Raw genomic sequence first — 23649 nt, forward strand, 5'->3', positions numbered from 1 at the left:
GAGTTTCTTCCCAGCCTATTGCACCTTGACACCCCAGGCAGCTCCCAAGGCACAACGCGAATATTAGCACGGAGTTTCGGATTTAAAAAAGAATCAGACGCGTGCTTTCGGTAATAGCTGGTACTTCACGACAAGCGTGCATAAAAACATGTTTTGCTGAGAAAAGCGCCCATAAAGTTCGCGTTAACTGTTTCCCAAACAGGAAACCTGCTGGCAAGGTGCTAAATAGCCCTTGTTTGGTCACGGGCCAAAGAACTGAGAGCTTCAGAAAGGAAGCAACTTTCCGTGTTTGAACACTAACTCTTAACTCCGTGCCAGATTACACAATCTTCACGTGGGAGGAACCTACCAAGAGATAGCAATGCAAAAAAGCAGAACCCTTCCAAAAGTTACCTAAACTCAGCCTCCTGGGAATAATGCGAAGAGTGGCACAGGAGAGTAACCACCTTTGATCTCCGAGCTTTTTTCATTTTATTAAATTACACCCTTGGAACGTTATTTTAAATATCGTGTTATCGCATTCAGGCGTTATTAAAATTCAAATCAACGCTTCAAATCAGGGTTTTGCACCAGCTTAGCGCTGCGAGCAGCACAGCTACAGGTACATTGCTGCAGCAGTCCCACAAGACAGCTGGCGGCTCAGGCTGGATTTCAGTTTGCATGTTTTTTGCACAGTGAATATTAACCACAGAGAAACTCTTTGAATAGGTTTGTGCAACTTCTTTATGTGTATTTCTTTCAGTCTGGAGCAAATGTGAGAATAGTTGGCATGACGGTGCAATTTAATACATTTACCTAGCATTTTCTGATCTATCATAAAGATAATTATTTTCCTGGGGTGGCTTTTTGTTTGGGGTTTCTTTTGTTTTTAAGCAGTTCGCCTTTCTCCATCCCCCCACTTCACTTAACACTTCCTCCTAAGGCATTGCTCTGCTCTGGAAGGGACAATCTGTCACAGAAAGCAGGTACTGCAGTCAGTATCACAGCTATACTGTGGGACCCAGAAGGGAGAAGCAGGCAGAAAACAAGAAGTCGGAGTTTAAATTAAGAGCCAAAGTTTAATAACAAAGGTAAATGATTGTTTTCTTCTAAGACCTCCTCTGACAATTCATCATCTCCCCCTGTTAGCACGGACAGTTTGTTATTCTCAGCTCATCCCAGTCCCGAGGTCATAAATGATACCTCCCTGCTACAGAGCAAACATCGTCAAGTGCCTCGCATTGCACTGTCGCTTTACATCTCAAGGTGAAAATAAAAGACAAGAGTAAAAGATGAGAGCTCCTTCGAGGCGCTGGCAGCGGGAAGCTGACACCCCCGGCTCACCCAGATCAAGTCAAGGCCAGGGCAGCCTCTCCGAATGGCTGCTGCTTGCACCCAAATCCTAAAACCCCCAGACAGCTCCTACGCAGTCTGTTCGCATGCCCCTCGGTGCCAGCTGTCCCGCAGGAGAGCTTGCTGGGGATAAAGGGACCGGGGAAGTTTTGGACCAGCAGCCAGGAACCGGGCCGTGCCGCCCGCTTTGCAGGGTCACTGGTTCTGCAAATGCATCTCGGCTCGACAGCGTGCACGCTGGCCGCCAGCTCCTGCGCCTACCCCGCGGCGAGCTGCTAAGGCAGGCACCGTGCCCCTGCTCACGGCGTGCAGGGGGAGTGCAAGGAAGCCCTCAAACTGCTCCGAGCCCCGACTGTGAATGCCAGGCTCACAACTTGCTCCCCTACGCTCCAGTGCCCAGCAACAAGCGAGCACAGGAGTCGGGGCTTGTGGGAATAAAAGGGGAAAAAAAGAGAAAAGATTTCCCAGTTCTGTAACTGCGTGCTGACAAGCTGGATTCCAATTAAGTTCTCTCCTGTGCTCTAATGCCAGCTTCGCTTTTTTCCAGAAATTTCCCATCATTTGAAACATTAGCTCCTGTCCTTTGTTCCGGGGATGTGTGCCGCACTTCCCGACACAGCAGCTTCCTCTAAAGGAGTGCTCTTTCTCTCCCCCTTTACCACTTTTGCAGGGACCCCAGTCGCACGCACGCTGTTGTTATGCGGAGCTTCGGGCTGCCAAATCCCTCTCACCTCCCCGAGAGGCTGGTGCTAATCAGCATCCTCTGTTCACACCGTGTACACTTGCCATCCAAAAGTTCCTTTCATGCAGCCAGGTTTAAGAGGCAGCCGGCAGCAGCTAGCGTTAAGGCGCTTCCAACTGCAGCTCTGCGCTGCTCTCAGCGCCAGCTGAATCAAGCTAGCGAGGGTGCGGGGGGGCGCGGGGTGGTGCAAGGCTCTCCCCTGCCTCGCATCGCGGGGACGAAGGACTCCTACAGTTGATTTTTCTCCCCCTCCATCAGTGGTCTTTAACGCGATCACAGTATGCAGCACAATGCTTTAAAACAGCAAAGCTTCTGGAAAACCCAAACAAAAGGAACGTCACCAGGTGACGTCAGCCTATATACAGTCCTGTGTGGTCGCAGCGCATAAGCAAACCCATTCTTGTACCGCTTCCCTGAAAAGCTTTTCAGTAAATGCACTCATGCTACTCCAGGAGCTTCTCTCAGCAATAAGCCACCCATCTGCCATCAACAAGTTAGGACTAAAGGAACCCACAGCTGCGGAAAAAGAAAACGTGAGCTTCAATTAAACAGCTGAGCAGCCACAGAGGAAGAAAACTTGTATTAAGCATTGATTTAAAAATTACAGACCTGTCAGAGGAGATCAAGCCAGCGATTTCAAAAGGAATATTCCAAGAGAGCATCGTGGATTCAATTTTGCACTAATATCAAAGGACCCTAAAAAGCAGTAAATTATTCAAAGGCTATCTTACATTAGAGCCTTTCACAGACTCACTGCGTTGAGTCTAAAACTACGACTGAATGCAACCTCCAATGTACTCAAAAGAATGGGTAAGTGTATGCATTTCTCTCTACCTTTTAAATGAATGATCGGCTGTGTGTTACAGCAGCAGTTAGGTGCTAAAGCACGTTTTGCTGAAGTGAACCTTGTGAAAGAAATGTTTTCCGATCGTGACGCTGTAATCCTCCGTAATAGCGCTAAAGGCTCATCCTAAGTGTAATATCCGAGTATGCTGTGCTTAGTAGTAAGTTGTTTCTTGCATTTAGAGTAAGCTTTTCGGAAATGCATGGAAATGTTATCTGCAGTGAAATCTTCCACCGTGATGTTCAAAGTATACTGATAAGGATATCCTATCTTGTTGTTTTCCTAAATTATATTCTGCAGGCTTACATTTCAAGTGGCCATTAGGGGCTCGTATGCTGGCAGCACTATATGCAATGAGTATGGTTTTAAAAATGCTGCCTGCCTTGGGCATGGCTTGTCCACCAAAATGTCGCTGTGAGAAGCTGCTCTTTTACTGTGACTCTCAGGGGTTTCACTCAGTGCCAAACACCACTGAAAAGGGCTCTCTAGGTTTGTCACTGAGGCACAATTTTATTACTGAACTTGAAAGGGATCAATTTGCAAGCTTCAGTCAACTTACTTGGCTTCACTTAGATCATAATCAAATTGCAACAGTCAGAGAAGATTCTTTTCAAGGACTATATAAACTTAAGGAATTAGTCTTAAGTTCCAACAAAATCTTTCATTTGCCAAACACAACTTTTAGCCAGCTGCTTAACCTGCAGAATTTGGACCTCTCTTTTAATCAGTTGTCCTCTCTGCACCCCGAGCTGCTCTACGGCCTCCGCAAGCTGCAGACCTTGCATTTGCGCTCCAACTCCCTGCGGACGATCCCCGTCCGCCTGTTCTGGGACTGCCGTAGCCTCGAGTTCCTGGATCTGAGCACAAACCGCTTGCGAAGTTTGGCTCGCAATGGATTTGCAGGATTAATCAAGCTGAGGGAGCTTCACCTAGAGCACAACCAGCTGACAAAGATTAATTTTGCTCATTTCCTCCGGCTGAGCAGCCTGCACATGCTCTTCTTGCAGTGGAACAAAATTAGCAACTTGACGTGTGGGATGGAGTGGACCTGGGGCACCTTAGAAAAGCTAGATTTGACTGGAAACGAGATCAAAGCCATCGACCTAACAGTTTTTGAAACTATGCCTAACCTTAAGACCCTGCTCATGGATAACAACAAGCTGACCACCCTGGATTCCAAGATCCTCAGCTCGCTCCCGTCCCTCACCACCGTGGGCCTCTCGGGCAATCTGTGGGAGTGCAGCCCCAAGATCTGCGCCCTGGCCACCTGGCTGAGCGGCTTCCGCGGCCGCTGGGAGCACCCCATCCTCTGCCACAGCCCCGACCACACCCAGGGAGAGGACATCCTGGACGCGGTGCACGGCTTTCAGCTTTGCTGGAATGTATCGACTGTGGTTACGTCCGCGGCTCCGACCTCCGCGGTCCCCACCACCGAGTACACAAAAAGAATAAGCTCCTCTAATTTCCATATGGGAGACAAAGAAATTCCAACCACGGCAGGCATGGTCGTCACCACCGAAGAACCTTTCCCGGAGCCAAACAATGCCATCTTCACTCAAAGGGTAATTACAGGGACAATGGCTTTATTGTTTTCTTTCTTTTTTATCATTTTTATAGTGTTCATCTCCAGGAAATGCTGCCCTCCCACATTAAGAAGAATTAGGCAGTGCTCAATGATTCAAAACCACAGGCAACTCCGATCCCAAACACGGCTACATATGGCAAATATGTCAGACCAAGGACCGTATAATGAATACGAACCCACCCACGAAGGACCCTTCATCATCATTAATGGCTATGGACAATGCAAGTGTCAGCAGCTGCCATACAAAGAATGTGAAGTATAATACCTACATGCCATCAAAAATTAAACCAGATAAGTAACCTATTTTAAAATTGTAGGGGACCTACATCAGATTCTAATTTTTACAAATGTTGACATAAAGCCTAATTTTCCAAGCTACTTAATGGAAGCATTGTTTATGGAGTGGTGCAGTATTTTTAAGTTTTTTTTAAAAATAAATCCATAATATTTTCAGTGTTAAAGAAGCAATGATTACATTCAACTTGCACTCCTGATGTTTAAGAGTCTAAAAAGATGCTCACCTCAAACTATGTACAATGTTTTATGTTATGTAATTATATGACTGTGTGTAAACATTTATACCGGAGTCTCCATATTCTACTTTTTCTAATGAAAACAGCCCGAGTGGAAGGAGATTGGGTATCTGTACAGAGATCTGCAGAGGAACATACACTGCATTTGTTCGCCTGCAGCTGTACGATCCCAAACATCCCAGCTGGCTCAGCTCACTTTAAAAGGCAGACTTGGAGGAAGATTTTCCTCCTCTGATCATTTCCACTCGAGAGTAAAAAGGGGAGAGGGGAAAAAAAAAAGTAACAAATGTTCAGGTGGGGATTTCGATGCAATGGGGACCGGTGAATTTATTTTAAATACAGTTTTCCTACCTCCATATTCATAGTTTGGCTTGCTTAAACGTACCTTGCTAAAGCTCACAGCAAATACAGACAGGAGCGGTTCACACGATCACAAATTAATCAGGAAGACTCTCCAGGCGCTTGCAAAGTAGCCAGCGTTGCTTAATTAGGAAGGCTCGGTACGATGTGATCGATTCTAAATATTAAAGGCATTTAAATCGCATTGGATCTCTGGTTTGACTGGATAATGCTTTTCATGAATTCAGCCTAATTACTTACGCCTATGAACAAACATTTCCACACCTTTTCATGTGTAAATACCCTTGATGCAAGTTTTTCTTAATGAAAAGTAAATATCAACTGCGAGGTTAAGAGAGAGAGAAGGAAGGAAGAAACCTCTCTTTGTCCCCCCGCTGCCCCCCCGGCTGAGGCTTCCTCTTGCCTGGAAGCTATTTTCATGCACTAACTCCACTGGTTTCTCTGGAGACAGAATTAGCCCCTGTAACATAAGCTCTCACTTGTCCTCCTCTTCCAAAATTCAAGGTAATTACCAATTCAAAACCACGTACCTTCTGATAAGTTAGGACGATATAATTAGTTTATAGAATAGTTCACTGAAAAATGTTTCGTTTCTTACTTGATATGGGACAGAATCTAAACTAGTATGCCGTTAAAAATCATATATAAATATATATATACACACACGCACCTCATTCCTAAGGAGCAATTTGATTTCTTTAGCCAGAAGTACCATATTGCTATTTATAATATATTCTGAAATTATATGTAAATATTTGCAGATCTATGCAGCGACAGTGGTACAGAGATGCCACGGGGGTGGGCGGGCGGGGGGGCTGCAAAGGATGACATTATTTTTAAGTCAACTGCTCAAATATTGTAAACGTTCTAACCAAAGTTCAAAGGACCAGAGGGATGGCTTATTTTTTTTTAAATATATATATACATGTATGTATAACTAAAAACCGTGTTGTGTCCAATGCTGCAGTGTTAAACGATTACCAGCAAACACAGATGAAGAGAAATTCCTCACAGTGTTGACATACCTTGAACGAATCAGTAATTACAGTATGCTAATTGTGTTGTACTAAACTATTCCGCAAACTTTTTAAACAGAAAATCACTGCATAAAAATCTGTTTGCTATTTCACTCTGCTTTTATATATCTGTATTACCACTTAGTGAGGTATTTAGGGTGCAATTATACAACAGTTTGATGTTTTATTGTGAAATGAATTCGTCCAAGGCAATTATAGCAAGATAAGTGTGACTTCTGTTCAGATTTTACATAAAGGTTTTTTCAATTACTGGTTTTGAAGATATTAATTTGCATCACTTTACTTTTACATACAGTGCCCTTATTATAAAACAAATATTTTTGTTTACTTCCTGTGACTCTGTACTTTAACAGAAGAGGTTCAGTGAAGACTGTGGTTTTCCATAAAGATAACTTTGAACCCCCTTAGCTGTTTATAACATGATGAGCCAATTTACATCCCTTCTAGGAAGTCAATTACAGATTTTAGTACAATAAATCTGGCGAGGCAGGTGGGCAATGAGGAAATAGTCCCTATGATAAAACCCCACGAGATCCAAAAGGCCAGACCTAAGGCGACAGACGCAAAAACTTTGTGCATGTAGCTGCTTGCAGAGAGCCTTGCTTCGTTCCTTACCGCGAGCAGGTGCTCGCAGCTCTTCCCTCTGGCCCGGGCAGACCACGTGCAGCGCCAGCCCCTCGCCTCGTGCCAGCCGACCCCACGGTCTGTGCTGGAAAACTGGGGAGCAGACGCTCCGGGGACCGATTCCCACGTAGGCACCAGCAGAGACGGAGTTAGGACTGAGCTCATTATTGATGCTGGCAGCCAAAAGATCTTACCCCACCCGCAGCACCCAGCAGGTGGCCGTACCGAGCCCGGAGCCCCCATGCTGGAGGGAACCCCCCCCGCTGCTCTGCACCCAGCCACCCACTGCAGGGCTGTTTGAAAGGTACCAACCCAAACCTCCTTCACCAGGGCGCCCAGGAGATGCCTTCCCAATGCCCCCAAAGCCCTCTCCATCCTTATCACCTTGCAATTCTGCCCAAGAGTACAGACAGGTGCCCCAGCCAACAGGCAATGCTGGTTCAATCCTCTTCTGCGTCCCAGCCCAGCTGCAAGCCGCTCGTACCAATCTTCTCAGCTTTACAGCTCTGTTCCTCTGCCTTCAAGAGGAGCCCACCAGATACCCAGATGCTTTCCCCCACCAGCTCCAGCTGCTTCCGCAGGGCTCCGTGGGCTGACGGGCAGCAAGCCTGCAGGTGCACCCCTCAATTTTAGACCCCCAACCCTGTACGATGCGCTAATGCAGAGCCACTCTCCCAAATGCCATGGCTCACGTCTGCCATTTCCCAAACCATTTGGTAGCCAAGGTCCAGGCATAAATAAAGTCAGTCCATAAACATTATGTTTAGGGTAACGGGTACAGTAAAACCCGCAGGATGTCAAAACATGAGCAGCAAAGTCAGCTGGAACTCCCTTGGGAGGGACAGCGAATTGCAGGGAAAGCCATCGTTCTACACAAGAGCACCACAAGAGGCTGTTAGTTCTTGTTTTATTCATTCATTTTTAAGTCACTGTCTTCCATTCGCAACGGCTTGTGACTCTTCCAAAGAGGGGACTGTAATAATTGCCTTGTTTAGGGAACGGGAACCAGGATGATTTGGCTTAAGTTATTGGTATTCCTGTATGAATGGTGCCTGACAACAAGAGGTTGTTAAATTGTTCTCCCCAAATACCATCTCTGTTGTACAGCCTCAGTTTCTACAGATCCTAAGTGGCACTACAGGTGCCTCACCACCTCCTGGCACAGCATCTTCAAGCCTTCAGGGCCTTTTAGAAAGGAAAACTTGTTCCCCTGCTCTAAGATGCCTGTCCCACCCAAAGACCTCCTCCAGCCTCACTGATTTCCACCGCTTCCTCCTCCCCACCCTTGTGTCAGTGAAATGCAAACCCAGCAGCACAAGCTCCGTTTTTGAGTCATCGTGTTGGAACAGGTCTGAATTAATGCTTTCAGCTCCCCTCTCGTTAGTCGCTCTGCATTAGATCATCGTTTAAATGCACACAACTAAGAATTACTTGATCAGGAGTAAAACGGGTTAGCGCTGAGCCTCCGACTGAAGTGCTCCTCTGCTAGCAGCAGCAGAGCTCCTATTTCCTATCAGAAGGAAGCACGATTAATGCCACCATGTTGATGTTTGGTTGTTTTGCTTTTCCCCCAAGCAGAAGTTACCGATTTTGCAGAGCTAGGCCCAGCCTGCAAGCATCCCCAGCGTCTCAGCTCCCGTCCCATGATGCCTCTTCGAAGACAGCCCCCTATTGCTGACATGTACAACAGAAACATCCGGTGGCTTTAATCAGAAATCTGCACTACACGCTTGTTTTTTAATGTGCCTGGGTTTATTTCTGTACTACTTTAATGAAAATAAAGTTGATTTAATTTTGCGAGCTGCACAGCTATTAAAATCCATCTGTTCAGACCTATGAAACCTACCCAGAAAGCTGAATTTCATCTTCATCTTTCCATAAAAATTAAGAGTTCAGGAAGGTACACGGCACATCTCCTCCCCCAGAAAGAAGAACGAGCAAGGGAACAGTAGCAAAACCCAGAGGCAGTGCCCAGCAGCAGCTCCTCCCTCCCTCCCCGTGCCCCTCTGTGCTGCAGAGTCCCATGCACCGAGAGCGGTGCCAGGCTTTTTAAGCACCGTGCTAGCGGGATGCCTGGAGATCATCTCAGAGTCAGCTGGGAACACAGCACTTCGTGTCTGGTGTAAAAACCTGCTCAGAGAGGGATCTAGGGAGAGGTGACAGAAGCTTTGATGGATATAAACTGGCCTCAGACAGGGCAAAACTTGTGTGATTTAAGGGCAAAGCACCACACGGCTTGTGCACCTGTGATGTACACACAAACTGCTAGCCTTCAACTACGCTTTTGTTAAAAAAAAGAAAAGGACAAAAAACAATACCCTTTTTCTTTTCACCATCATGAAAACATTAGTGAGTGAACTATTCTACCAGCGTGGCAACCAGAGATTAAGAGTCCTATGCGCACTGTAATTAAGTTATGGTTAACGAGCCGATTCCTGATGGGAGGGGGTACAAGTAATGGAGCAAAATGGAGTTAAAAAGTGCAGTGTACAGAAAGATTTTGTTATTAAAATTGTGTATACTGTAAAATTGAATTCGCCTCTTTCTTCCTCCTTTTCCAAATAGAGGTGCCCAAAGCTCTCTTACACTAAGAGCAGCCTACATCCATCGCGTCTCAGGCATTTTCCACACCGCGTTTGGCCCGGTCCATTTGCTGGAACCGCATCGCACATGGGCCTTGCTGCTTCACTGCAGGAAGCAGAGCTCTTCTCAGCCAGGACGCCTCTTGACTAGCAGGAGTTGCTCACATAGCAGGGGAAGGAGCGCAGACCCTCGGTCTCTGGTAGGGCAGCAGCTGGAGTGCGGCAGGTCCAGCGGGACCGCCCTGCCCTGCCAGGAGATGTGCAGGGACAAGAGACCCCTACCACTTAGAGATGTCAAACGAGCAGCACATCATCCCGGCTTTGAATTGCAGCAGCCCAGGAAGCACGCCGGGCTGCACTTCCCTGATGAGTGTCCTTCATGCGGGCTCCTGTAATGAACACGGTGTTCAAAGTCACGGTGCTTCAGTAGCACGAGGAAAATTTCTCATGTAGACAAGTGACAAGTTCACAGACATAACCCAACAGACTTGATACAACAGCTGAAGAAAAGGAGGGGTTTCAGGATGTGCTAAGGTGACTACATACGCTGAACTGCCTGTTAAAGTCAGTTTAGTAACTGAGCCTGAGCTGCATTTGCATTTTTCTTTTGCAAAAGGTTTGGCTACAACAAATTCTCCTAGGTTCTCAATGCCAGCTGGCTAACCACTCCTCAAATCCTTCTCATACTTCAAAGCAGCACATGATAAATCTATTTGCTTAAACATTCAAAGAGACCAATTTTAAGACAAAGGCCATCTTTCTAGAACGCAAAGCCAGTTGCTTTCACAAGGAAAGGCAGGATGCATAAGAGAAAAAAAATGATGCTCAGAAAATACTACGCAAAACTCTTAAAACCAATTAGTAACAAGGAAATATCAACATCCCTAGCAGCTAGCTTTTAAACGTAGGCTGTGTTAAGACAACTGCAAAAAAAATTGAGACTCAAGAATCTGGCCAGAGAGGACTGCACAAACGGACTGGGAACTGGAGCACACCCAGGCGAGCGCCGCCCGCCTCCTCCCGGCAGGCGTGCAGGCCAGGGACAGGGCTCGGCGCAAGCATTAATCTGCCCATAAAAGCCTCAAGTTATGTTCCTAAGAAAAGGTTCTTTATTAAATTGTTCCCTGTCAACAGTTTCATTACCGTTAGGTAGTAGGAAAACAATTGTACTATTAAAAAGCTTTACCTGTCATATTTGACATCAAGAGCCCTGTGCTCTGGGAATTATCCCATGAAACAAAAACTGACTGCAGTTGCCTCATTCACTAAATTCCGCCTTTATTTCTGTGCTGAATGACTGAAGAGGTTTGGCTACTGAGGGCGTTCAGCAAACAGTTCCAGGCTTAAAAGGTAACCAAAATATTTTAGTTCTTCAGCTGTTTTTAACCAGTAAGGTCTTACAAATTCTTTTTTTTTTTTTCCATCTTTCTTAACCTGTTAAAAAGGTTGAGACCCAAGACTTAAATACACACAAAGATCATTTGAGAACTTGTGAACCAGCATCACAAGCACAGCAAGGAGCTGAGCGGAGACCAGAGCAGTGTCTGGTTGTCCATCTCGAGCCCAACACAAGGTCATCTCTACAATATGTGGCACACGCACACAAAACTGAAGTGGTATTCACCACCAGGACATTTTAAGAAACTAGTACATCCTCCTTTTAAAAATACAGAATTATTTTAAATGCAGTTCAAGCAAGTTAATCCTGTTTTCTCCCAGCAGACCCTATGACTTGTACGCTGAATACTTAGACAAACTAGACAAAGCGCTTTTATTTTTCTCTCCCAATTCTCTCCCCTAAAAAAGGGTGCTGTGCATCCACTGTTTGACATGGGTGTATTACGTTTATATCAATTCAGAAAGCAGCCTTATTTCATGAAAAGTCTGGAAGCAGAAAGTGTTCATCCATCAAGAAGGTTCCTAAATAATGAATGGGTCAATTCTTTACAGTCAAAAACAATTAATTTTCTGTATTATAATCAGAAGAATAAATCTGAAAAATCCATTCTAATGGCTCTGAATCCTAAGGTAGCATGGCAGCTGAATTTTTAATTTTAAAATACAAGAGCAACGAGGACGAGGACTTCTGCTGTTTAAACATACAATCTTCTACCAAACAGAACAGCTTTACTGCATATTTAATAGGTAGAACAGGTTTTGTGAGACCGCATGAGATTAAAGCCAGCACTAGATACAGGAAACGCATTTCAAGTAGAAAGGTCCTTCCAAGATGCTTCCCAACCATACAGCTACAGAAATATCCTTTATGAAGTGTACAAAATATTGCAGAAAAGCTTATTGCAAGAAGTAGTGCTACTTATATGATAGCAAAGAGCTAAAAATATTGAGAAGAGCGTGAAAATGAAATCCAGCTCAGTCCTGCAGTAAGTACTTTTATTATGAGCTATTTGCTCTCTCCTTTAGCTCCTAAATAATCCATCACACGCCCTGAACCTCTGTCTCAAAAGCCATGTGCTGGTTAACTGGGACTATCATTTCCTGCCCTCAAACAGACTCCTTCAACCCTGATACCACCTTAAGATTTTAATCTTTCAGAGAAGAAAAACTGTCGTATTAATAGAGCTCTTACTAAAGCTAATAATGATCCAATCTGTTAGCAGCGGGAATATGGGCAAAGGGATCAGGACGCAGACTGTAAATGAGCTCCCGTCACCGAAGACATGGCACAATGGCTCACAACAGGAAAGCACGCGCGCATTCCCCTCCGGTGCAGACATTTCCGGAAGCTTTGTTAGCACTCAGCTCGGCGTAAATCGGCGCTGAGCTCACCGAGTCAGCTCTCCTGCCCCAGGAGGAGCCGCGCAGCGGGCGCATCCTCAGCACGTGCCGAGCCAGGAACGAACGCGCAAGGTGGGAAAGCCACGCTGCGGGGCTCGCTGCAAAGGCCCTCTGCCTAGCCCCCCAGCTCTCATTTAAAGAGCAGGGAGATGAAGCACCATCTATGTTTTCCCTTAGGATAAGATGAGATGCCTGGGTAAAGACGTGGAGCTATTTATTGATCAAGCCCAGCCCTGAAGCACAGCATCCCCAAACCAACAGCCACAGCTGTTGTGCCAAGGTCTACAGAAGCTTAGGATTTACTCCATACTTGAAATTCTAGCTGAATAATTTAAGAGCGAAGGAATTCCTCTTCAATCTTTCCAGGTAGTCCTGCAGATGGAAACGGCCGTGCCACTGCCTTCCCAGGTAGGACAGGAAGGTGTCACCCAGCTCAGCACCTGGTGGGAGCGGAAAACTGGGACGCTGCTGCCAGAGATGGGGCATGGGCTGCCAAGACTGCTCCCTCCTTTCAGTAACTGGAAGCTGTATGGGTATCGAGCGCATACTTTCAGGGTTCAGACCTTCAGGAATTTAACAGCCACAGGGTAGGCAGGCAGAGAAAGCCACCTCTCGTTTATATTCTTCTCTACAGATGACCGACTTAGCTCTGGGACATCTATCAGCACCATGGCAGCTGTGAAACTTGGAAATAAGGGAGCGCTGACTGTATGACAGATGCCTTTTTCCTGCAATTAGCATCTACTCCTAAGACACCAGAAACTTAAAAAGGTTACGGTTAGACATTTGATTAGGCTGGACTACAGGAAAAAAAATACAGCGGCAGGCACTGCATCTCTAACACACCACCACAGTCCTGAGGAAAATAAAAAGTACTGCACCTCCGGCAAGTTCCTGTAGGTTACGGCGACAGCTAACTTTCCAGTCCATCCTTTACTGACAGCACGGAGCAGCATGCTCAGTGTGCTGTACGTAGTGAACTTTTGCCAAGCGTTAGTCTGCCTGTAAGTGGAGAGTAATTCTCTACTTCAGAGCAGCTGAAATGTGTCATTCCTTTGGATTAGGGACATCTGCTGCCCATAGCTAAACTAACTGGACACCCACACAGTCCGCAACAATGCGGTCAGGAGTAAGGCATTCCAGGTATCTACGGGCCACACGCTGCAGCTGAAATACCGCTTCAGCACGGGGAAGTGCCAAACAAGCTGTGACGCCTCTTCCACACCACGTTTCGGATTCACTGGCAGCACAGACGTTTGTTGACAGATCTGGAACCTGGAGAAAACCACCGCTTTGTTCCAAATTGGAGGAGCATTTATGGAATGAATTCAAGGCTCTGCTCCCATACCGCAGAGCTCCCATACCTCCAATTCAAGGCTCTGCTCCCACACCTCACCAGCAGGAGCCGGCACAGCACAACCCCCCCGAGGAGCAGCGAGGTCCCGACGTGCTGCAGCTGCACGCACACCCCCAGCAGCATTACGTGCAGACCTGGAAGCGCTCCGTGCCGTACTCTGACACAGCTCAAGACGACTCGGGGATCTTCCCGTGACTAACAGCCACCTGACAGCACGCTGTAAAACACTGAAGACAAATGAAAGCACTGACGAAGCGGAGAACTACTCCAGTGCAGCACACAGATAAATTTCAGGGATATTACCCCTTCATATCTACAACTGTCCATGGACAACAATTAATTTGACAAAGCGTGCCAATGAGAGTGTCCAGAGACACATGAAAAAGTTTTATACTACATTCAGATGAGCCAGTGCTATTAGAGTGCTGAATGCTTTCTTCTTCTCAGTGGGCTCTCTATCACTTAAATAAGCCCAAGTAAAGCTGCATCATCAGAAGAGGAACTCTCGGACACCTATTTTCACTGTCCATTTGTTCAAAACCAGTCATCTTCATCAAGCGAATTAGTAAGTGATCATCAGCAAAAAACAGTTTCAGTTGTTTATGCAAACTTAACTACATCACAGCACATTCCTTCTGCTCACTGCGACTCCCCTGACCGCAGCCCGCACCGTAACAGTCGGGATAGCAACGTAGTCTGTCCTCGCTGACTGTCAGACTGCAGCTGGGAACCCAGGAAAGCAGGGGGACACACTCAAAAAAAGTGAGATTAGGTAAATAATGAAACAACCCAACCACTCCATTCCTCTAAAATACTTAATTCTATACACGTAAGGAACGTGTAAAAACTGTAACGGAGATGTGACACAGTAAAGTGCACATGAAACAACACAAAGTGTAGACAACCAGTGACCCTGGGGTACTAACTACAAATAACATTTAAAAATCGAAAGTTAAGTCTCAAAAAAAAAAAAAAAAAAATCAATAGCAAGTAAGTTCTCCTAGGCAGTGCAGACAAAGCTTCCAGCAATTCAGTCTGTAGAAGGGTTTGTGCCTCAGCTGATGGGGACCTGCACTCAGCACAGAGATGTAATCGTGGTACCAGACTCCTCTAATATTACGTTAATCAATAACTTCATGTTATTTTCATCTGTATAAACCAAATCTGGTTATATCTTACCCTAACCTATGTCTGGTTAGACTGTGTGCCTACTTCACAGCCACCTTTTTCCGAGCTTTTTACCTGTTAGCAGCTGCAGGCCATCTGTCCTGCACCTTGGCTATTTCCTGGTCATTTAAACCTCCGGCCAGCCTAAGTGTTGCTAGTTGCCATACCCTGCTTTAAGTGGGTAAACTATGCTAAACTATTACTCATTTTTATCTTGGGTTTTGTTTATATTGAGCTTCCTACATTTGCTTATGCAAGACATGTTTTAAACTAGTGAAAGGATTCGGACTAAGTAACAAGACCACATACTTGACAAATACTGCTCACAGACAAAGCACAATATGTGATAAATGACAATAGGTTTCTGTGATCTGACTCAAAAAAAAACATTCTGAGCAGAAAAAAAAGAACTTTTGATTATTAAAACAGCTTCTTCCAAGGCCATTACATAGACAGATTTATGTTTTGACAAGTTTTAAAAAAAAAAATCAAATTCAATGCATTGGGAAAGGCCTATTTTACCATTATCTTTTATCAAAAGCATTCTACTGCCTTTGAAACAGATATTTCAAATTAGTAACATATTTGTAGTCTTTCCATTAATATAAAATGCTCTGGAAGTCTTACTTCCTCATCTGAGCGCTACAATTTGCGGTTTTGCTCTTGCACAGTCTGTTCCCTAACAGGAAAATCAGGAGAACATACTAGTTACTTGTCTACCAAATTTCACAACATTTTATCTTTAACGGCAGCTCACCAAAATCTACAGGACCACCCCAGGCTCAAACCCATTCCTAATCCCACGTACCTTGCTCCAGAACTGCCACTCAAGGGCAATGCTGGAAGCACTGGGAAATACTAGGGCTGGTTCACCACCAGACACAGGGCTGGTTTGTAAGCAGCGCATCTCTTCGTGTGAAGTGGCAAGTTTCATTCCAAGCCCCGGCAGGAGCCCAGTTCCTAAATAACTAACCTGTATATACATCCGCACACACAAAATCCCTACTTGTGCTCCAGCTGCACGGGTAACTACCAGTTTCATTCAAATGTCTTCACAGGCAATAGTAACTGAGCAAGTGCTCCGATAAGCAAAGGTGAAATCAAAGCTTTAAAATTACTGTGCAGTGCTATCGATGTATTATTTCTTGAGGGAAAAATGATATTGTGACAGCACAACGTAATTTTTTTACCATTATATTCACTACTGATCTTGGGGAGGAGGGGAAGAGATGAAAAAGATCTCTGGTTTGGAAAACAGAACAGATTAAACTGGTACAAAATGTTTGCGAAAGAGCTTTACCAGGTAATGGAGTTAGCAGTCTTCTCCTGAGGCTTATTCTTATATCTAAAGAAGTCAAGGGCATGGGTTTCATAATAACATACGTACAGGCTCTACACCTCTGCAACACATTTCCACCACGGAGGCAAAAACATTTAGCCATACAGATGAGAAGTAATGCTTGGAAAGTCAACCTGTCTCAGCATGCATCCTCATCTCCTTAAAAGCCAAAAAGAAAGCTGGGATGGGCAGTATAGCACACTCTAAAACTGAGTTTTCCTACTTTACATGAAATCATGATTCAGGGGTAAAACCAGGACTGAGGCAGAGTTAGGACAACCTCTAAAAGCAAGATTTCAACCCAGCACATCCGGAATCTTTTGCAAAATGCAAGAGGTTTGTACTTAGTACCTTGAACGTTTTCCAGTTGAGCTCTGACAGCCAGGCTGCAAGGCTCTAACTTGAAACTGGTTAAATCTGCCAGGTTTCCCCCACCCCTCCTCAAGCACCAAACTCCTTCCCCACCCATCCTCCCTGGACACCTCCATCAGTTCACATCCAGTCATCAGGTAGAAAGGAGAGGCACCCAAGCTCTACTTTCCAGGACTCCAGCTGCAAAGAGGTTATTTTGCAGTGGGCTCAGTGCCCTAATGCACCTCCAAGTGAGTTTGCAGACCTGTTGTATTCCTTCCTTCTTCTCCCCACCGCCCTTCCCCTGCCGTGAGTGCTCAGGATGCCAGGCTCAGGCTGCTCCCTGCTGTGCTAAGCCGAAGGGGGGGGGGGTCTCCTCCTGGACCAGGGCTTCAAGCCCAGCTCTCCCTCAATCCAGCAGAAAGCAAAAAGAAAAAGACAACGTGCAATGGAAAACTGGTGAATCGGCACCATTCTGTAGTGAAAAGAAAACTCTCTGCAGCTTTACGAGGTGGGTCTGCTCAGAGCCCAGAGAAGTACCCAAAGTGCTGCTAAAAGCTCTGTTTTAGCCCCGGAGAGCCCCCTCCTTGCAGACGAGAACTGCGCTGGACCACCTCTGACCGCACAGCCATCGGGTGAGGCCTGATCCAAACCGCCCTCGACTGACAGCGGACGAGCTCCAGGAGGGCAGCACAATATTTTGTCAATACTTACGGCTGTTTCCCCACCAGCAGGTTTGTTGAACGACAACTAGTTTAGCTTGGACACAGGTCAATTCGTCTCACTTGCAGTATCGCTGGGTAGATCGGCATGGAAGGATGGATGGGGGAACATCCCAGAATACCAAATCAGAGGGACAAAGTGCTGCTGAGCCACAAGACAGCTGCTGGGGGTGGTGAGTAATCTGCTACCGTGGAGTCTTTTTTACAGGCTTAATTTTTCATTTTTATGTTAATTAGTAACCTAGTCTAAAGAATATCTCAAGTTTTCCCTTTGTGAATTACACGAACTAATAGATATATCCAGAAGTATGAAAAGCAGTCTGAAGCTTACACCCAAAGTCATTGTAAAAGCCTTGAAATATTTTAGTTTTTATCATACTTTACATGCATGTGAAAGGCTTTAGAAATAGAACAACTAAAATTGGAACAACACAGACCCCTGCAAAACTCAAATTAAAAACAGTGAGCCAAGACAGCATATGCCCTTTCCAAGAGGAAGAGAATGCATTATAAATCTGGGAATAAAGCCACCTAACTCCTGGCAAGACAGCTCAGAGAAACAGATAATAAAACAATCCTACCCATACAGTCATAAGACATTCAAAGCTAGAATTAATGTATCCTTTATTCATTATTAGAAATATAAATAGCTTTAGTTTGTGACAGATTTTTAAGTATTTCCTGTAGAAAAGGATTCAGCACACTTACCCTGCAACATAGCAACGAAAAACTAGACATGAAGTGGTCTTCGACAGGAAGCAAGAGGCACCAAAATAACTGGAAATAGCACCAAAAGCTGACTAACTGCGGGGGGACTAGCTAACGAGCACCTCTAGCCTTACCAGCACCAAAAAGCTGGAGAGAAACATCTCCTCTCCCTCCTACACACAGAACTTGGGAACTTCACTTTCCTCCACGGAAGAGGAAATTGCTTGAACCAAGAGCAACCTGGCTGACCGCGAGGCTGCTGATGCTAAAGAAAGCCAGCAACCTCGTAGCTCCTCCGCTTACCTAAAGCGAGCGACTCCCGAGGAACTGTCCAGGATTAGAAAGGCACTAAACCGTGGCATGCATAATGTCATACTTTGCAGAGACACTATCAAGCCATTATTTACCAAGTTAACTAATTAGACAGCCACCCTTGCAGATAATGAGAATGCATTAAAGTATTTAAAATTCTAGCACAAGCCTGACACATACAAAGTGGCTGCTCTTCTTCAAAAGAAAACTAGTGTCAAAGGAAATAAACCATTTAGGGACAGTCAGCACATCTGAGGAGGAGCGGTACCGTGGCATCATCTAAGTGTTCAGAAAAAGGAAGCAAAGCAAATCAGACAAATAGGGGATGCAGAGGTACCTTGCGTTTGTATTGTAGCAGCCACTACTTGCAAAGAAATTAGATAGATGATTTAAATTATCATGAGAGATGATAAAGAAGCAGCTATTCAAAACAAACAATTAATGTACAGAACTGTACAATCTGGTGCAGTGAAACAGGGAAATTGAATGCACTTTAGCTGATAATGATCTGAAAAACACAGTTGGTTAAATTCAGTTTCACACCAAGCAATAAGCTTTAACTGAACACAGAGCTCGCTGCAGCCTAGTACTGAACAGACACTTTCCTTCAGACGCACCCTGCTTCAGAAGTGGGGAATATAACCAAAGCCACAGAGGAAGGCTACAAAAAGCATAAGAGATATTAATCTGTCTGCTAGAAATGACACCGGGAACACTCCGGGGCAGCACAAGTCCCCTGTACGCTTGATATAGCCTTGCCCTTTCAGATATGTTTCCTGAACTCCAGCTGATTTTGAGGAGCAGGAGGGGGGAGATGTTCCCAACGCCTGACAATGCCAGGAGATGTTTTCACAGCTCCATAAAACCAGCTGAAAATAAAAACACAGAAGTTTGGAGATTTCAGCATCTGTCAACAAAAAGACAGTTTTTACATTATCTGTGAATAAGCCTTCAGAGTGTACGGGGGAGTCCGAGGCCATGCCGATTTGCTGCTTAATTACTACCATTTCCTCCACGCACACATTCCTCCTCAGATCTCCTCGATCCTTTTAGCAGCAGCTCCCGTCGCCTCGTCCCGCAGCATCCGTGCACACCCGAGCAGCGGGATGAGAAGGCAGCACCCACCCGGACCCGGCACTGCCGCCAGCCTGGGCAGGGAGCTCAGCCCCCGCTGCAAGAGCCCTGTGATACAAAGCCTGCCTCAGACTGGCTCTTCCGACTCAGCCCAAGAACGTACATTTGGAAGCCTGGAAGACCCTGCCTTCCTCAGTCACAGATCTGATTTGAAAGATCCCACAGGAAGAACTGTGACCGCCTCGCAGGCCATTAGCTCCAAAGGGGTCAACTGCTCAGGTGCAAGACAGAATGGCTTCAGTTTTTTTCCCCCCACCTAAACCTCATTTCAGTTATTTCCGCATTAGCTTCTCATTTTCTTGGCTTTTTTCAGTCCACTGACCTCTAGAATTGGGATTCTTTGACTCCTGGAGAAGTGCCCAAGAACTCATTCTGCCTCTAAGGAAATTCACATTTTGGCATTTAAGGGGAACAGTATCAAGTGATAGAGCTGCAGTCTTATTTTGTATTTGACATCAGAGCTCTCCTGTCACCTTCTTCCCCCGAAATGACTCAATAAAGACAATTCTTCTGAAGTTGTCCTCAAAGTAAAGGTTCAAAGCTGCCACGGGGATGAGCGAGCAAGCCCCAGGCTGCCAGAGGAGCATGCAGGGTATGGCCAGACAGCCCAAGAAGCTGAGCAGTGAAGTAGGCAAGATACACAAATGATTCCCCTGCCACCCCCTCAAAAAAAAAAAAAAGAGGGAATTCAAACCTGACACAAAAGCCACCTGGCTGGATGCTGTAATACGGCCAGCTGCTCAGCCTCTGCAGCAGCAGAATTACTTGCTGGGGTTTGGTGGCACGTGGTGAGTGCTAATGAAGACGTTTCGAAAAGAAAGTGCATCCTTAAAAAAAGGTGCATCCATAAAAAAATGCATCCTTAAAACAATACACAGTATTTGGTTGAAAAGAAGTTACCGAGTAGATGGCGGCATTACAGCCTGGGCCACCACTGATGCTCATGGCCGTAATTCAACTGCCTGAAAACGAGACGCAAAACGAGACGCATCCATCACGACCTCCTAACAGGGGACAGGGGGCAGACTGGGGGGGCTGCACACTAGCCCTGGGTTATCTCGCTACTGAGGAACCAGGATTTTTTAAAAGCATGATATACCGAAGTTGCTAATGAGCATCTTCCGGAGTGAACCTGAAACCCATCAACAGAAGTGGTGACAAGTTGGTGCCAGGGAAGAAAAAAAACCTCAAAATATAGATAAATCTCAAGCACTTCAGTGAGAGGTGTCTCGAAAGAAGTCACAGGAAGACACTTCAGGATCTCCAGCATTCCTTAATGTTTCTCTCAAAAAGAACTAAAGACACAAACAATGACAACTGTATTCACACATCAAGACAACATCAATTAATTTAAAAATATCAGAATTATCTGGTCTCGTATATTTTAAGGTCTTAAATGCCCTGATTTGCCCCAACTGCCCCTATGTACAGCCTCTCACTGCATTGCAAGATCCTAAATTTGTCATTAAAAAGTGCCTGCCCCACTTTTAGGTGAGAATCATAGTTTAAAATTCAATGAACTTAGCACAAAGGCAATAAAAAGTACATCTTCCTTTTATTTTTCCAAGGAGTCCATCTTTTGAATAAGAGACCAACATGTATTCCGTGGAAGTCAGGCAGATGAAAGGCAAGCTAGAATGAGAATCTGGAGCTAGCAAAAAGCAGAAGGGCCAGAGAAACCCCCCTCCAGGCACACCTGCATGCTGCCAGAACACCTCTGCTTGCCCCAACTAATAAACCAGTCTGCAAGCAGCAGGACGAACTTGTCTGCATGCACAAGAGCTGGAACTCAGCTCTCAAATTATCGCCCTGCACACCCCCACATCTCCTGAGCTCCCTTTGCTGCACAGAGCTACCTTGCTCTCGAGATGCTCTACCTACAAAGTTGAGAGAAACAGGAAAAAAAAACCTTCTGCTTTCAAAACGTTTGTATTTTCCTAAGTACTATCAGGCTTCATTTTTCAAGCTTTTTCCACAGGTTTTATAAAGTAACTGATAACGTCAATTCGAGTTACCATATTCAGTAAAACACAGCTGACAGCACCTCGGGCATACAGAGAAGATTCAGAGCTGAGAAGCCTTTTTTTTCTGGCCGCATATGGAAGCAGCAGAGCACCCTATGAATGAATGGCAAAGGCCTGTTTCTGACAGTCAAAGGCTAACATACATGCAGGATGAGTCAATAACCCACGAACAGCTGCACATCACGCAACATTTAAGTTCAGCCTGAAACACACAGACAATAGGGAAAAGCACACACACCATATTAAAGGCACAGCCCCTTGTGAAAGCACACTTAGACGGATGGGACTTTGCCCTTTCACTGACTCCTGCTAATTTTGCAAGTACCCTGCCTCCCCCTTTGTGGCTGGATGCCCAGGGAAACGATTGTTGGTTTTATTTTTAATTGGCACTGAGAAAAATGCATCTTTTAGCGCACCTTCGCAGGGAAGTTCTCAGCCTGAAAGCCCAGAGCATTGTTGCCGTACCAATTCAGCAACGATAACCTTGGCTTTCTGAGCAAGCAGCCTCCAAAGGCACAAAGCGAGTCTTTTCAAAGAGCTCTGAGCAGAAGGGGTTTGAGCACTGGCACAAGCAAGTTGTTTCTGCGCTGCCTCTCCTCCGCCCATTTGCCTCCACCTCTTGTCCCTCCTGCTGCAGAAACACGGCCCTGTGCAAACCAGAGGGAAACCAAATTTCTCTCCTCTATTTCAACAGCCTTTTAAGATACGGCTTAACCCTCATCCTTTCCTCATGCTAGAGGAGGATTAAGTCACTCTTCTGCCTCTATTTACATTCAAGAGGGCTGCCACTACTTGGATAAGCCACAAGTGCTAATTATTCCGTATTGATTCAGTTGACTTTCCGGGACAAAGTAGGTCTGGAGCTCCAGGAGACATTATGAGCATTACAGAACATCAGCTTTCCTGAACAGGATAAAACAGGTTAGGCAAAGAACACGGTCTAGATGGTAAATAGCACCTCACCTAGAACAGATACCCCGCGTTCTGGTCAACACCTGTACTGCCTGCAGAGAGGTCTTTTTAGAAGTGAAGAGATATAACCAAGCAAAAAAAAAGAAAAAAGAAAAAAAAGAGCTTAACAGTTTTGCCTATCACCAGAGAACTGGGGAGGATATTACTGTTAGCAGACAATAACACAGAGCCATGTGTGCGCATGCAGTGACTGTCCTTTCTCTCACTCTTATCTTCTAAATCCCATTGTGCAGAAAGATAGGAACTTAATCCAAAGTTTGTATTAGAGCACGGCTAAAGGAAAAAAGGGGAATCCAGGACTTGAGATGCAAGTACTTTGTTGTAATGCAAGAAGTGTAGCATTCCAGCTTTGTAATAATTCCATCATCCCTTTCTTCCAAGAAGAGAAATTAAAAAGCCCAGTTGTGTGTGTAATACTTCTGCACACTGAGAGCATGATCCTGCCGGAGGCTAAAAGGCTGTTTATCCACAGATGAGCAGTCACTGTGCAAACTTACATGCTCTGTTCTATCTATACTCTCTGATTTTGGCTTTGAGAGTGTACTCAAGTATCACTGAATAAAGCTTCACAGTTGGCAACTAAATATATTATCTTACGTAGGCAGATAAAGTTCAAATATTTTCCTACAAAACAGCAGAATTCTGAAGTGGACTAAGTCACAAAACATAGAATTTTAAGCGGAATCCATGCATAACATTATAGCATATTTATGTAAAATGGTTTACAGCTCAGTGTAAGTAAAATGCTGCTAAATACCAAGCACCAGACCACAATCAAGTGGGCACAGGTTATTATTTCAAGTCTTCCTTCCACCAATCTTCAAAAAGTGTTTGGACAACACTCTAAGACTGATTTTTTCTGGGGGGGGCGGTAGTCCTTTGGGGACCCAGGAGTTGTACCTGATGATCTTCGTGGGTCCCTTCCAACTCTGATATTCTATAATCTTAAAAGCCACCTGCACAACATTAAATCAAGAAGGGTCTGTATTTGTTATTTAGTATTAGGAAATATTAGATGTGTTAGCACTGAGGACCGCATGTGCCTAACAAGAAAGGAGGAATGGACATTTCACCATTACAAACCTAAAGGGTAGGGGCAGGAGAGGAAGGAGCAGGTGGGATGGA

At 45.3% G+C, this 23649-nt stretch overlaps 2 protein-coding genes across 4 annotated transcripts in view; one reads left to right on the forward strand and one right to left on the reverse strand.

Annotated features, from left to right (window-relative positions):
• Positions 1-23649, reverse strand: part of CTNNA1 (catenin alpha 1) — a 114679-nt gene that overhangs the window by 52408 nt on the left and 38622 nt on the right. The window lies entirely within an intron of this gene.
• On the forward strand, positions 2344-6165 carry LRRTM2 (leucine rich repeat transmembrane neuronal 2). Of its 3 annotated transcripts, none has more exons than XM_013178442.3 (2): positions 2344-2884; positions 3219-6165. In XM_013178442.3, exons 1-2 carry the CDS (start codon positions 2881-2883, stop codon positions 4763-4765), a joined length of 1551 nt encoding a protein of 516 aa, XP_013033896.1. In that variant the 5' UTR covers positions 2344-2880; the 3' UTR covers positions 4766-6165. The 3 variants fall into 3 exon arrangements, with proteins under 3 accessions (XP_013033896.1, XP_066861641.1, XP_066861642.1); XM_067005540.1 differs by having other exon boundaries at positions 3647-6165; XM_067005541.1 differs by having other exon boundaries at positions 3668-6165.

This window comes from Anser cygnoides, chromosome 14 (assembly GCF_040182565.1).
Source record: "Anser cygnoides isolate HZ-2024a breed goose chromosome 14, Taihu_goose_T2T_genome, whole genome shotgun sequence".
In the NCBI taxonomy this organism is placed as follows: Eukaryota; Metazoa; Chordata; class Aves; order Anseriformes; family Anatidae; genus Anser; species Anser cygnoides.